Genomic DNA, 16,377 nt, shown 5'->3' on the forward strand with positions numbered 1-16,377 from the left:
AGACGTGTGACAATACTTTCCCCAGGTATCTTGATTTTTTTCCCCTGCAAACCTGACTTTGCAGAAGTCAGGATCTTTTACGGGCATGAAAATGGGCCAGGGTTTAAAAAGGTGAGAAGGGTGTGGAGGAAGTACCATTATTTGTGTAAATCATGCAGCCCTAGTTTTTAAATAAAATTCGATGTAAAATTGTGTTTGTTTTTTTTCTCAGCTCAAACTAAGCATTAAAAGTGACCAACGTAGAATACATGTGGCCTTGATTAAAATCATGTAGACAACTACTAACACAACACCAACATAAAATTTACAATTAGTTTATTTCATGTTCAACAAAGTCAAATTCATTATCAGATACAGCAGAGTTGTTTCCCTTGTCATGCTTTTGGGTGTTTATTCATACCTTTCTCTTTTCTCCATTCTCTAACATTCGTCTCTGGTACCATGAATAAAAATAGCATGATCATGAGATTCAATTTAATGGGGGCTACACACGGATAAGTACAGTAATCCTGGCTGTGCAAACTACACGGATTTGGAATCAAACGCACCACCTCCAACGCCCGATTCCCTTTAGGAAATCTCACAAATACCCTCCTCGCCACCTCAAACGTATACAATCCACGAAGGTTACCCTTTTAGACTTTAAAATGGTGATTTTCATTACTGCCTTTGACAATTGTATATCATAATTCAATGACAAAACACTCAGCCCATTATCAGTCACAAGAAATTAATGGTGTGATAACAAAACCATACTACTGTACGCCGTCGAGACTGTTTCCTTAATCATGAAGTGTTGTCAACCTTTATTATCAACATTTAATATGATAACATATTAAAACCTTCAATATAGTAAACCTGTATCTGTTTATATTATCAGTAGCATGTTTTTGATCCAACTTGATCAATATTAGCAGAGCACAAAACAAACTAGGCCATACACTGTATGTTCCACATTAGAATTTAAATTCTATAAAGAAGCTTAGATGTCGATATGAAAAACCAAAGCATAATGAACATCAGTTGTATTCAAGTTGCCAGAGGGAGACTTGTGAATTACATCTCTCTTTCCCCTCCAAAATCAAAATGTGTTATGGACAATGCACTAGTCCACTGTTTGTATAACTTAACAATTTCCTGTCCTTGAACGTTAGCTAACATAATAACTCCACCTAAGAACTACAGGGAACCTGAGCCTGAATCAGTCACGTTTTTTTTACACTCAGCTTGAGGCGGTAAGGGAGAATAAACGATACATACAAAGAAAAGTGCATTATGAAAAAATAAACTGGTGAATCAGTGTTTACAAAAGGTCACTCAACAGGATATGGATACTCTTAAAATTGTAAGTGAGGAGAAGGTGTTTGTACAGAGACAAAAATCAAGTGTTTTGTTTAAGAAATAGCCCACAATTGACATTGCGACAATGTTAAGCAGTTATGGGCATCTGAATAAAAGAGCGATATCAAAGCTAACCAGAGCAGTGAGTCACCAAGTCAAAGGTCCATCCGATCTGCAGCTGCTACCAGGACAGTCATCAGAAAGGGGTTTCCCCTTTCTAAACCTTCCAGGCTGTAGTGAGGGAAGTCCCAACTATTACCTTCAGGGCCTTTCAAATCCTTTTACTCTCACATTCGGTGTGCGCCAGTTCAGTAAGGAGAAAATGGGGACCTTTATGGCATCAGGGGAGGACTTTTCCTCAAGTTTTGAGGTTTAATTTTACTTTCTGGAACAGTGGAGACACGTAACTTGGCGGTTTAGGGGGGTTAGATGAGCAAAGCAAGTTGAGGTGTTTGGCCTGATAACACACAGCGCGTTGACGTTGTTTGTCGGCACAATGATCAGACGCACGGACTTGAGCACGTAAGTCCCACCACATCTACGAGTCCAGAGATTCCACTAAAAGGAGAAAGATAATTATTTTTATTGCTAAGGATAAGAGTTCAACAGGTTTATACACCCGCCGCCAACTGCGTTCGATCCGCATTTCACTTTTAGAGTCAGTTGACCGGGAGGCACTTGTAGAGGAAAACGGTGTGATGCCAATGACGTGGAGTATTCCAACACGTTTGATCATTTTGGTGCTCGGTTGCCAAATTCCTCGAGTGTGCGCGGCACAAAGGAAAAGGGTGAGGTGCTCTTTTCCACAACTCGAGCAGTCTAAATTCAAAGCACCACAGTGACGTCTGGAAACATAACATTCTTCTGGGAGAGAAAAGAGTCCTTTTTTTTTTATCCTTATACAGAGACACCTCGCTACGTTTTTGGTTACTGCTGGTTTCATTCTGCAGTGTGTTCTGCATTCTGATTGGCTAAACAGAGGAAGATGCTTTCTATCGCTAACTGCTCAGGAGACACAGGCGGTTTTTAGGCGCTTCCTTGTGGCTCCTTGGCACTTGTTGGATAATAAAAAAAAACATACTGTATGGTTACTGTAGGACAGAACTGGAAGATGAATGGAGTTTTCCATAACTTCCACATGATGGCAGCAAAGTATCATGGAAAGTAACTTTACTTTTTTATTGGGTCCTTAATGCATAAAGTTGTGCAATAAAACGGCAGTTAATTTTAAATTATTTGACAGTGGAGAAGTTAATTGTAAAAAAAATGTTTCTAAAGTACAATACTTTTATTTGTTAAAAAAGTACTTGAGTCTTTAAATTGGGTTTGTTATTGAGTAATAAACAAATAAATACGTTTCTACTTCACAAATTCACGTTTCTGTAATACATAACACAAAAAAACATGAAATTTGACAGTACTTTATATAATATTTACAACATACTCACGATTGTTCAACTTTTTAACTCGCAAATCATGTCCTCCATTTATACATCTGAATTGAACAGCAGTGGAAGTAATCTATAAAAAACACTACCCTTCTCTTTTCGTGTCATTGGCGTCAATGTCAAGTCGTTGCCGTTTCCTTTAATTCTCGAGCAACAATAACACGCTAATGCATTACCGGATGCATTATTAATCCATTACCGTGGCAACCACCAATGACAACAACTAAAAACAACTCAAAAAGACATGTCTGTGTAGCAATCTGTCACTATTCTCCACAGTATAGCTGCCCCGGTGCTGTTTTCTAGAATTATAGGGCTCACATTTTACGCAACGCATCCTTCATTTGCGTCATACTTTCTACGCAGGAGTAAGTATGTGCTCGTCTTTGTAATTGCCATCTTGGATGGTCACAATATCCGAAAACATGTGATGTAAACAATCCTGAGCAGAACGGAAAACGGCATTGCCGAAAATGCTGCAGGTGTGCAAAAGCACAGCGCGGTTGGCATTTAGAAGCCAAAGGCGTCGGCCAATTACCCCACGCGGTTTCGGCCAGGCTTTAGTTACCTTCCTGTGGCGGATCGACAGTGATCTCCTCGGCCTCCTCGGTTTCATCCTTCATCTCCTCGTCTTCATCCTCGTCAAGCTCGCTAGCGATGAGCTCCCGAGCAAGCTTGATGTTGAGGCCCTCGTTGTAGTGCTTTTTCCTCATCATTTGAAAATGTTTCCTCTTTTCTGCAGTGAATGTGGGAGAACAAAATAGTTCAACAAAAAGTAAATACAAGACTAAACCAATGCGGTCATTTAACGAATGCCTGTTAGTATGCACTTATTTCATCATTCTCACTATCAGCCACTCGTTAAGGCGGATCTGCTTTTTGTAAACAAGGAGATTTAAAAAAAGGAAAAGGAATCAGGGAAGGGTTTAGGAACAGGTCAGAATTTCTAATCTGAGGTTTGGACTCTTTTCGGTTCTCCTCGCAAGTTCAAATTGCATTGATGGGCCTGAATGTAGATTAAAAAAATGGACGGTCTGATATTTCCTGGCAAACCATGCCTCTCGCCTAGTGACAGTAAGGAAGAGCTGGTATTGAATAGTAAATGGATGGAATATTAGTATGACTCGTTTACATGAAAAAAAAAAATCAATTTTACCATAAACTGTGTCAGACAGCATTGACAGAATTGTCAATAAAATTAGTGAGTTCTCTCTGAGCAGCAGAAGGAAAGTACGACCATTCCAATGACAGCAATTATGAATAAGGTTAAGGTTAAAATTGACTTAGCTCACCTTGTTCTTCGGGGGAAAGTTCCTCCTCCTCTTCTTCACTACTTTCCAATTCCTCTTCCTCTTCTTCCTCCTCTTTCATAAATCGAGATTCTGAGCTTTCTGCTGCTTTCAGTCTTGACAAAAGGAGTACAAGGTTCTTTAGGTTATTATATTTATAAAATCAATAACGCTGCAACTTTATTGTAGTTCAGATGCGACTCTCCGGTCTAATTTCAAAAATACCATATTTGGTGTGAGAGCAGATGGGGAGGCGGATGAGGATTAGTGGGAGGAGAGAGCGGCAGCAGAATGAGACAGAGAGGAAAAAGTGAGCATGCGGGTACTCGAGCATGAAGCAAAAATAACAGGTTTATCGTTGCCATCCCTCACACAGAACACCAGATGACAAAATGAATAAGGTTTATGGCTGAGCGGATGGTAGTGAATGGCCGTGGGGAAAGAGCCCATTCACTGTACTACTAATATCCAACAAAACTGGGCTGAAACAGACAATCAGTTTTTTTTACCTACATACAAGTCGTGGAGGAAACAACGTAATCATGTAAACTAAGATACAGCAATAAATCAGATGGTACATGAAAAAATGCTAATCTTTGTTGGATAAGTGAGTGGAAGAAAAAAACAGACGTAAGTACCTATAGGCCTCAAAGGGAAACAGACCAAAGGAGGCTAATTGACTTGCTAGCCCGGAGATAACCACCGTTTTCACATCAATGCACTTCCATTAGACAGCAGAAAGCAAACATTTCTCTCCTAAAACGTGCTAGAATCAAGCTAGCAAGGGCAAGTTGAAGCAATACATGTTCAACACATTCAAAGCCAGACATTTCTTCTAAAAAATGTGATACCTCCAATTTCTACAAATGGTTTCAATTAAAACAAGGGAACTCTGCATTTTATTGCAAAAACACTGAACTGATGCATGAACTATGCATGCACTTTGCAAGACCTTCAAACAATCTTTTTTTATTAAATCTTTTGTCACCAGGGATATAGACATAACACTCAAACAATCTCAGTCACAATGACGATCGCATTGCCCCGAGCGACCATGTTCCTGCGGACGTGCACGAAACTTCATCCCTCTCTGACCAGACGATGACAATGGAATTTCGAGGTCTTTTTTTTAAAAGAATAAGCTCTGTTTAAGGGAGAACTGCCTATTACTAATTGCCCATATCTCATAACTTTTACCCTACTGCATCACTACGCCTACTCGCCACAATGGGGCCAATTACACATACTCCTTTGCCTCATATAGAAAGCAACACTAGGAACTTGGGCTTCCTTGATAAGTGGAAAAAGATCTGATCAAACCCACTCTTGCCATCTAATGGTGATGCATCATACTGAAATCATTCCCAGAGGCTTGATACTTTGCGATAAACTGCACCAAACCCTTTATAATAGTTTTAAAAATAAAACAAGAAAACCTTATTTTTACCTTTTGGCACTCAGGGACAATGCTTCAGAAAACGTATTTATACGTTATGTCATTGAATGAGATAATCATCAAACCAAACTTTCCTACAATAAAAGACTTCTATTAAAAAAAAAAAAAAAAGTTCAAGATTTCCATGTCATATAATAATCACCCGATTTTAACAACAATCCAACTCACGAAGCACTTCCTTTCCACTGGACAAGAAAGATCACAAGCAGGAAAGCTGTCTGTTATAATTGAATTTTACCTCTTAAATTGAATACAATTCGGATATTTTCTTTTTATTGAGTCACAGTTTTGCAAAACATAAAAGAAGAATGAGTTTTCAGCAGCATAAAAAAATATTAACTATTCAGACAGCAACTCTTATTTTTTTATACATGCCCCTGATTTCAGGTCTAATTTAAAAGCACGGTGTATATCACATTGGTTCATTAAAAATGTGTTTAGTTTTCCATTCGTCACTTACTTCTATGTCCACTGTGGCTTTTTTGTTTTTAACGTGTGTCATTAGCCTCTTTTATTTTACCAACTTTGTCCTTAAAGTCTTTAATTCTTACTTTGATGTCAGGTCATCCACTTGGAGTTCACTTTGACCTTCTGAGTCACTTAAGGCCCCCTCATCGTCATCATCACCAACCATCCTGAAAAGAAAATGGGACACTTTTTACGATCCTTACTTTGAGCTTGACACTACAACCAAATGACCTAGGAATACAATCAGACTTCCAGAGCGTGCAAGTAAAAATCAAAAAATCCGGTTGCATAATGTGAATGAATCTAGTCTCGCTGGGATTTCTTTTTTTTGAGGTACATGAAAGTTGCTGTCTCCTCTGTTGGCTCACGCGTATTGCAATAGCCAAAAGGCAACCCAAAAACTAACTCGGTTCAAGCCCGCGTGGAGGCATTTGTGGAAATGCCCCAATGCAATACACAGATTATTGTTCGGTATTATCTGATCAGATAGACCAGATGCCCTTGCATCCTGTAAAGGGGTTTACCTCAAGTGCGGTCCCTTCTCAAGGTTTCTTCATGTTCCTCATGCTGAGGTTTTTGAGTTTTTTCCTTGCCCTCATGTAGGTTTTGGATCAGGGGATGTTGTTCTAATTGTGGTCTGTGCAGCTGTTTGAGAATTGTTGCGATAAAGGCCCTTACAAATAAACATGACTTGACTTCATTGAGTCTATTCACGCTAGCATTAGAAAATATAACTGTAGACCTGCTCCTTTCGAATTTGTGTTATCCTTGGCCAAAGCCAAACGCTGATCGCTTAACATGAATATTTATTTTTGATCATGGACTCTTCATTGCTAACAATGCTAGTTGGTAGAAGAGCATAAGTAGAAACTGGAATGGACCGTTTCCATTTGGGTGCCAATTTGGAGGCAATAAGAGATATTTTTGATGAAATCCAATACTGTTTTTTTTTGCTTAACTGCTATAAATATAGTATCAAGAAACATCAACTTATTAAGGATGTGAACAAGTGACAGAAATAGAACTTTGGAATAATAATACTATAGTAACAATTGATGAAGGCAAACCTATTATAAGGTGTGCTTGGTTCGTCTATCTTCATCAGGCCATAATCTTTGTCTGCTGGATGGTATGTGGCCAGGATATTCATCTCATCCCATTTCTGGCTTTTCTTTCTGAAAAAATAGGTAAAGCAAAAGCAGCGAGAGTGATTAATACACGTGTGCTTACAGTCATTTTTGACAATCAAGGTCAATGGACGAAAAATAATAACGTGTATGAATTTCTCAGTTGGTACAAGGAATAACCTAATACAGAATCACATTGCTACTTCGCACTTAGGTTATCGCTGATTTTGAATTGAATTGTCTTTATTGTCATTTATATCAACGTATCTTGCATTGTGTCCTGCAGCAGACAGCACGCATCCAATGCAATTATGGGGGCAGGTTAGGGTCTTTGAGTGTTGGGTGAGCATAACTCTGATATGCAAGGGTATGCCGTCAGTCAAGCAGCTTGGGTAGCATGCCAATGTGACCACCAAAACACACTGCAAAGCACTGAAACAGCTAGTATTTTAGAAGCTAACAAATAAATTAATCAATTCGGACTCTGAGGAAAGTCGGGTTTGGCCTACTGTGGCTAGGCCACGTGAGAACTCTCACAAGCTACTCCTGCTGAGCCTGTATCTGACCAACACCAGATCCATTATCATTGAAAGAGATGACCTGGAGCAACAACTTGTGAGAACACTGATAAATTCGGGACAGATGTATCTAAATCATCGCTGGGACCTGGCTCAATCCGAGAATACCTGCTGTTAGCATGCATCTAGCAAGTCTCTAAATTGTTTTCTTACACTGATAGGAGAAGCTATCCAGTTTTGTTGTATTTCTATATCATGACAATAAAGACAATTTATTCAACTGCAAATATGTGTCCTGTGTTGTTTATTGTAGACCTATAGTTGTTATTTTGTTAAAGCCAGATACTCTCAGTCGGTGAGGACGTCATGTAAAGGTAATTTTAACCCTCTGAGGGTTTTATGAAGGGGTGTCGATAGACTGCGGATTTTAACGTTTCGCGTGGAGTTCTGGTTCCCATTAAGCGCGATAACCAAGGGATCATACTATCTAACAGTAATGTATCCATGATGCAAGTTAATTAATTTATGCTCCGTCATCAAATTCTGCTTAACGTGGAAAATTAACCACGACAACATAGGAATGTAGGATTGTACACAGATGACATTACCCAGAGATGTCTAAGGCTGGCCAAATTTCGCTTAGAGATAACTCATTTATAAAGCGAGTCACGAGACTGAACTAAGCTTAACTATCAGGTGACAGAGTCGTAGGGCAGTAAAGAAAGGTGCTCCCTAACCGACTTCTGTGAACCAAACAATCGCAGTTGGCAACGGTTTCCAACTTTCATACTCTAGAGCTGATTCAGTCACATGATTCATCATTTGATTAGGGTTTTTTATGTGCATCTTACTCACCAATGCAAGAAATGATAGGTAGAGCCTAAAGCGTTTATAGATTAATATTACCTGCAGTAATATCTGTAATCCAATCATTGAATACTTGAGAATTTGTGTCCTTGTTTAAACTGTACACAGGAATGTTGCATTGTTTAAATGGGGACAGCTGACGGGATGATGGGTGGCTTACCCAGGATATCCTTTGGTTGTAGAATGAGAAGAAAATTGGGATTTGTTTGATGGTTGACACATACAGCAAATACAAAGCAAAAAGATTTAAGCTGTTGTTAAATTAAACAAAATAAAGGCAGTTTTGTTAAATATATACGGATAAACCATCTTCTCATTTAATCATTTTTAATGGTGTGAAGAAAGCTGTTGGTGTCACATGTATTTACCAAATTAATCACATGAGTTTATTTTAGAACTGATTTGATTTAACCACAATACCGAGTATTATGGCCCTGGTCTCCATTCTAGAAAGCTTTTACATTGTTTTCCCTTTTACCTCACCACTCTCCAACTGAGACTATTTTGGGATCAACATTAAAAAAACGTGGATTTGTTGCTGGATGGAATTCACTAATAGCTGTCATCTGTGGCCTAATTTTGCAGAGTGCTGCTCTGACATTACTAGCTAATCTTTCAAGCTACTAGCTAGATTTTGTCGAGAGATTGAATAATTTGCTTTAATCACAGTACGACAGATGACAGGGAAAACCTGGTACTCTTTATTTTTCTTACACTATTTATGCTATGCAAGGCACACAGACATGAAGTTTTGAAAAAGATAGGGCTCGCCTGATACTGATTTTTCACTACCGATACAATACCAATATTGCAGACCAGAGAATCACTTGATTCTGTAATTAGCTGATATCACCAAAGCATTGGTGTCTTCATTTTTTGAGTCAGCCATACATTTTCATTGTCAGGGTTTCTACAGCTTAAGGCAAGTTGAATAATTTTTAAGACTTTTGAATGCCTTTTGAAATCAAAACATGCGTCTACTTTGAAAGTCCCGACTGAACCCACATAATCGTTTTGATAGTTACGTCATTGTGGTAATGCGATGTTGATACGAAAGTAAATCGGTGAATAATTAAAAAAGACAATTGATAAAGGTTGCCAAATCTTTTTAGTGAAAAACCAATCTATATCTTATTAATGTATACATATTTTAAATACTTTGGAAAAATTGGACATTTTAATGCCAATCAAGGCTTAATTCAGATTCAGAGATTCAGATTCAGATATACTTTGTTTTTCTTGTACACGTGTATACAGAACGAAATGTCGATACATCTGACCCGCAGTTTCCTTGAATGTACAGATATAAATAAAATGATGTATTGAGTTGGAGTATTGAGGTACTGATAATATACTAAATCATTATAGCCAAGTATAGTATTATACAGTAGTGCAAAGAGTGCAAGAGGAGCAGCTAACCAGATGTGCAAAATGGGCAGTCAGGTAAACAAGTCATTATACAATAACAATAACACTGGAGTACGATAGTGCAGAGGAGAACAGATGTGCAAAGGAGTGGCTAGGTATAAGAAAACTGCCAGTAGCGCAAAAAAAAAACTATAATTAAAAAAAAATAATAATAATTAAAAAAAAAAAAAAAAACACAGATGTACAGATTAGCAGCTGTGTATGCTTACAATGTGTGTGATTGACCATTTAACTGTCTAATGGCCAGGGGGACAAAGCTGTTGCAGAACCTGGTGGTCCTGCACCGCACACTGCAGTACCTCTTCCCAGAGGCTAGCAGAGTGAACAGTCCATGATGGGGGTGAGAGGGGTCCCTAATGATGTTCTTGGCTCAGGATAGGCAGCGCTTCTGGCCAATGTCCTGAATGGAGGGGAGAGAAGTCCCGATGATTTTCTCTGCTGTCCTCATCACCCTCCTCACACTTCCCCAGTCAGAGGCACTGCAGCCTCCACACCACAAAGAGATACAGCTATAGTCAGGATGCTCTCTATGGTGCCCCTGTAGAATGTGATAAGGGTGGGTGGGGGCAGGTGGGCTCTCCTCATCCTCCGCAGGAAGTACAGGCGCTGCTATGCCCTCTTCACCAGTGATGCAGTGTTCACGGACCAGGTGAGTTTGTCTGTGATGTGCACCCCTAGGAACTGACAACCTCCACATCCCTGTTGTTGATGAGAAGTGGGGCATGGTAAGGCTGGTTTTTCCTGAAGTCGATAATGATCTCTTTAGTTTTGTCAACATTCAGGACCAGGCTGTTGACTATGCACCAGCCCACCAACTGCTCCACCTCCTCTCTGTAGGCCAAGTCGTAATTATTATTTTTAGAATAATTAATTTAATGCACGGCGGGTGGATGGTTAGTGCGCAGCCCCACGGTGCAGCGATTAAGGGTTCAAGTCCAGCTGCCGCAGCCTCCCCGTGTGGGGTTTGCATGTTCTCCCCATGCCTGGGTGAGTTTCCTCCGGGCACTTTGGCTTCCTCCCACACCCCAAAAACATGCATGTCAGGTTAATTAACCGGTCCAAATTGTCCCTAGGTGTGAATGAGTTGTTGCAAGTGAGTTGTCTGTTTCTGTGTGCCCTGCGTCTGGCTGGCAACCAGTTCAGGGTGTCCCCTGCCCACTGCTCGAGGATAGCTGGGATGGGCTCCAGTACCCCCGCGACCCTACTGAGAATAAGCGGTGCAGATAATGGTGGATGGATGGATGGATAAATTCAATGCCTTTTAAGACGTTTCAGGGATCCGCAAACCGAACTAATAACATTGAGCTATTTGCTTGGAATTTATGCAAAATGGCAGTGAAGTACATTCCACCTACGGTATACGTCTTTAGAATGATTCATTTTTGCACTACATTTGGTCCAGGCCATTTGGGCTCAATTTGGGTTAAGATGATATAATCCAAAGTTGTACAAATTTGGTCAATCTAGTACAGTTTTGACCCCAAAAAGGTCATTGATAGACGACTTTTCTAGACTGTGAAACTTTCACTTTTCAAACAAATTAGGGCACATTTTGAATTGTATATTTTACAGATTTTCTATATCCTTTCAACCAGGTTTTGCTGTATTGTACAGCCTTGACTTGATATTTTTAAAGAATAAAATAAGTGTGTTTTAAGTTACAAAATAAGTCATGGTAAATAATACATTAGGGTTCCATTAGTATCTCAGTTGCCAAGACAAGTGAGAAGGGGGGTAACCTGATGACATTGTGATAGTAACTAAAGCCAATGTAACATAATTGGACTAAAATCGAATTAAACATTGGTCTATAAACCTGATTTCTGATATGATTAGTGTCATTGTGTATTTAGATTTGAAAGGGGAAAATGGAACAGTGACTTGGACAAACGTGTTCAAATTCATAAATGTATTCAGTCAGATTGTTAATGAGAGTGGTTCAAGGGACACTTATGATGTTGCTGTGTTGTAAAGTGAAACCGAAAGAGTACAAAGCACATGATCACAAACTACCAAAACTCAACGTGAACAAACCAAGCAGTTTTTCATCTTGTTTTATGCCCAGCCTTTCGCAAGGTTCTAAGGTACCAATAGGAGCAGGTATCTCAAGGTCTGTGTTTCTCAACAGGTGGGTCGGGACCAAAAAGTGTTTCACTGACTTGCCTTGGCAAAATAATGCTAGGTTAGCGGAAAAAAAAAAACGGAGGGTCGATTACAAAATATTCTACTTGCTGACGTCATCTTCTGGCTGAAATTATCATTGCAGCCTCTGTCAAGCTTGCATGACTCGTGCATGTACGTCTCTCTTAGACGCGCTTAAATGAACTATTTTTTTCATCCTTTTGGGCTTTTTGGGTGGGCATTTGGACTGTATTTGAAACAGTCATTTTCTTACTTTCACCATTTCCATCCTAGACTAAAAGAAAACCTCGAGCATGCGCATCAAATCGCTACAAACAAACATTCGTCTACCGTTTTATCTGTTGGGAATTTGACAGATTATTTCAGCGAAGTGAGCTTTATAGTAGAGCACAGAACAGTTTTCAATACATGTGAAAAATAGAAGTTTTCTGTTTTGAATCGCTAGTTAATTGCAAAAGTAACTGTTTTCAATTTGCCTAAAAGTGTTTTCTAAAAAGGTATACAAATGCAAATGTTTCGTGCTTTACTGTTCTACGACATTCACCCCAAATTTAGAAACGAAGAAGTTTTAATAACGTTCGCTCTAGGGCAGGGGTAGGGAACCTATGGCTCGGGGGCCATATATGGCTCTCTTCATGAGTACGTATGGCTTCAAAATAAAATGTAACTATTGCCATCTCTCTGTGGCATTCCAAAGTGATTTCATCCCGATTTTGGTCCATATAAAGCCGAAGCAACTTAATGCAGAAGTTTGATAAGAAACCATTTAACTGTTAAAAAACAAAACGACTTTGATTGGGTGAGCAGTACAGGTGGGCGGATCCATGCACACAGCGCAAGGCACTTCCTTTCCTTCTCTCTCGCTCAGTGCAGTCTCCACCGAAAGTGAATATGACGATATGCTTATCGTTTGCAGTAATTTGTGACATTTTTACAAAAGAACTTTGCTTGCACATCGTTTCGAAACCATTATTAAGGACAAATTTCATGGAAAAAATTGCCTCAACACTCTTAACTGAAGGTGGAAGACAAATCATAAATGGCATATTTACATTGATTTGGGACACAGGATTTGGCATTATTATCATTTCATACATTTGATTAAATCATCAAATGACACACAGTGAAATAAAATGTGCTGAAGAATTAGCTTTTGTCTAGAGAGCGTGTTTGGGAGTTTTTTCAATTTTGTCTGAAAATATATGATGTGCCTCTCTCAATTTATTTTCAAAACATTTTTTGCTTTTATGGCTCTTTGGGTCAAAAAGGTTCCTGACCTCTGCTCTAGGGGGACATTGCACAACACCGGAACAACCATGATAAGGTAAAATCAGATCGGCGCGGTGGGGAAAAATATAAAGGCTCTTTGAACTTAGATACGCATTTTTTACACGTACTTAATAAAGAAAATATTTAATTTGAAACTTTTAAAGGACAACTCAAACTCAAGCGCTACTCAGCGCTAACAAGCGTGCTGGTTGTTAAGCTAGCTGTCGTACTCGTAACCCAGTCATGCACACAGACCCGAAAGACGGCGACAGGGAGGGAACACTCACTGCTGGTCTTCATCCGAAAGACCGGGAATTTGTTCTGGTGGGTCTATCGGAAAGTCGCTGGGCGCGGGTTGAACGCTGGTGGCGTTATTCTTGTTTTTCAGGATGCCTTTTATCGGCCGTGGAGCTGCCATTCCTTCCACGCGCTGGCTGTCAAAGAGCGCTCGGGCAGGTGTCGACCCCCTCCACACGACTGTTTTTCCCCCCCAAGTATATATATTCCTCTCAGTGCTCCAAAAAGGGATCAAACATGCTCGCTTTGATTATTTAACGGTCTTCGGTACGTTGAGGAAAAAGCTGGAACGGATCTAAGGAGTGAGAGTACATTTTCTGCAATGTTGGTTTTACGACTGGCGGGGGCAACAGGAATGGGAAGAGAATATACTTGCGTGGTAACATCGCGATACTTTGAGAACGTGATTAGCGTGTAACATTTACAGTCATCGGACATTTCGATGTCGTGACTGACGTGTAACATTTGTGTCTTTTCGGACATTTCCAAGCGTTGTTTTAAAAGATTAGAGTTCACCATTTTTAATATTTGAGTCATTTCATTAGACATAAAAACTGCACCTCTGCTGTCCCTCAAAACTGGGACAGGCTCAGATCACAACCCTAAACAAACGCTCAAAATTGCGAAAACATATCTTAGCGACGCTTTTTGTACTATTGCACGAAACTGTGAAAAAAAAAAATAATATATATATATATATATATATATATATATATATATATATATATATATATATATATATATCCCCCTCGGATGGGTCTGGCCTTGATGCGGCGAGGGGGCTTGCGTGTTCCAGTGACCCTGGAGAGCGATACCGTCGGGAGCTTGCTCCTGGTAGGGTCACCCATGGCGGGCCGGTCTCCGGGGTAGGTTCCAGACAAACAAAGACCCCAGCGTGTCGGTACACTGTGAGGTGGCAGCCCCACCAACCGACTATCCTGCGGAGGGCTAACAACTCACCCAGGAGAAACACACTTTGTTACGAAACTGACCAGAGAAAGAAGCCGGACTGACCAACACGGTAACGGACCCCAGCCTGCCCCCGACCAACGAGTACGGATCGATCTTCGTCATAAGACCCGTGTCGCCACCTGGAATGTCCAGACACTCCTTCGCCCCGGAGCTGCCACCCTGCTGTCCCGAGAGCTCTGTCGCTATAACATCACCATGGCAGGGCTCTGTGAAGTACGATGGCAAGGCAATGGTGAAACAACAGCTGGCAACCATTGCTACATCTGGAGTGGCCCCGAGAGTCGGCCTTTACGGTGTGGCTCTTGCCATTCCAAAAGCCCTCCGGAGGTCCCTCATCAGCTGGACACCAATAAGCGACAGACTACTGTCTGCTCGATTCCTCCACCATCACGGCAAGATGACAGTGATCGTCGCCTACGCCCCCACCGATGTCGCTGATGAGGATGCGAAGGACACGTTCTTTGACCAACTCCACCAGGCTGTCAACCAAGCCCCACTACACGACGTCACCATCATCCTCACTGATGCCAACGCCACTCTATCCAGCAATGATCGGTCCCCCAGCTCACCTGTCGGCACCACCTTCGTTGACAGCACAACAAACGACAATGGCAACCGCCTCCTCCTCCTCTGCCACCAAAACAACCTTTGTGTTGCTGACACCTGGTTTCCCCGGAAATGCATCCATCACTGGACGTGGTACAGCCCAGATGGCAGAACCAGGAAGGCATTGGACCACATCCTGATATCACGACGCTGGAAGTCGTTTGTAACCAACTGCCGGGTGTTCAGAGGAGCACAGCTTGGCAACACAGACCATCGTCTGCTGGTGGCCCAGCTCAAGCTAAAGCTCCGAGCCAACCAGCACAAGACTCTGCCTCGCCTCGACTCCTCCCGACTCAGCGACCCCAACATTGCCAGAGACTTCAGTTGCTCCATCCGCCGCTCTCTTGATACCCTGGCTCCTGACAAGCTGACAGACTGGGCGGCCTTCAAGGAAAGTGTCCTCCAGTCTGCTCACAATGTCCTCGGACGCCCGCGATCCTCCCCGAGAAAGCCCTGGATATCAGAGAGGACACTAAACATCATAGACCAGCGGCGTGAGGCCCGACTCCGAGGCGACCTCACAGAGTATCGGAGACTGAATCGCCTGCGCAATGTGGCCATTGCTGAAGATAGGGAGAGGTTTTGGCAGGCAGAAGCCCAACAGCTTGAGTCCGCGGCCAACAACAACAACATGAGCCGCGTATTCAGTCTACTACGCCAAGCCCGTAGCAGCCCACACATGAAGACAGCCCTGGTAAAGGACTCAGACGGCAACCTCATCATGACAGAAGCCAACTGCCTCGAGCGCTGGAAGGAGCACTTTAGCCTCCTCTTGCAGCACAGCACCATCCCGGCTGATCCCACCCTCCTAGGGGCTGCGAGCACAGCACCTCCTAACGACACCTGCTGCACAGACCCTGTAACACCCGAGGAAGTGAGAGCTGCTCTGAAGAAGCTGAACACCAAGAAAGCCCCCGGCATCTGTGCCATTACCGGCGAGATGCTCAAGGCCGGCGGTAATGGCATGGTGGAATGGCTAACCCGCCTATTCAACCAGGTGTGGGAATCGGAGCAGCTGCCCACCGACTCGACCAGAGGAGTCATCTTGCCCTTCTGGAAATGCAAGGGCGACAGGCTTGTCTGTGGAAACCACAGAGGCATAACCTTACTCTCCATCCCGGGCAAGGTCTTTACCAGGATCTTGCTCAG

General features: G+C 41.6%; 1 protein-coding gene across 1 annotated transcript; it reads right to left on the reverse strand.

The window, feature by feature from the left end:
- Window positions 1–298: 298 nt before the first annotated feature.
- On the reverse strand, window positions 299–14,016 carry ppp1r2 (protein phosphatase 1, regulatory (inhibitor) subunit 2). The gene is made up of 6 exons (XM_088350267.1): window positions 13,641–14,016; window positions 7,070–7,177; window positions 6,086–6,169; window positions 4,082–4,194; window positions 3,358–3,525; window positions 299–1,899 (listed from the first exon to the last, which is right to left on the reverse strand). The coding sequence occupies exons 1-6, from the start codon at window positions 13,769–13,771 to the stop codon at window positions 1,880–1,882; spliced, it is 624 nt and encodes a 207-aa protein (XP_088206393.1). The 5' UTR covers window positions 13,772–14,016; the 3' UTR covers window positions 299–1,879.
- Between the last annotated feature and the right edge of the window lie 2,361 nt (window positions 14,017–16,377).

This window comes from Urocampus carinirostris, chromosome 12, assembly GCF_059441175.1.
Source record: "Urocampus carinirostris isolate Australia breed hairy pipefish chromosome 12, RoL_Ucar_1.0, whole genome shotgun sequence".
Classification (NCBI taxonomy): domain Eukaryota; kingdom Metazoa; phylum Chordata; class Actinopteri; order Syngnathiformes; family Syngnathidae; genus Urocampus; species Urocampus carinirostris.

Bases quoted from the DNA above. Each gene is read 5' to 3' on its own strand.
- ppp1r2 (XM_088350267.1), bottom strand. From the start codon at position 13,771: ATGGCAGCTCCACGGCCGATAAAAGGCATCCTGAAAAACAAGAATAAC. The intron at 3,526-4,081 runs GTGAGCTAAGTC...CATTCACTGCAG, and splicing joins ACTTTCCCCCGAAGAACAAG to AAAAGAGGAAACATTTTCAA. The intron at 1,900-3,357 runs GTAACTAAAGCC...TTCTCCTTTTAG, and splicing joins TGTCGATCCGCCACAGGAAG to TGGAATCTCTGGACTCGTAG.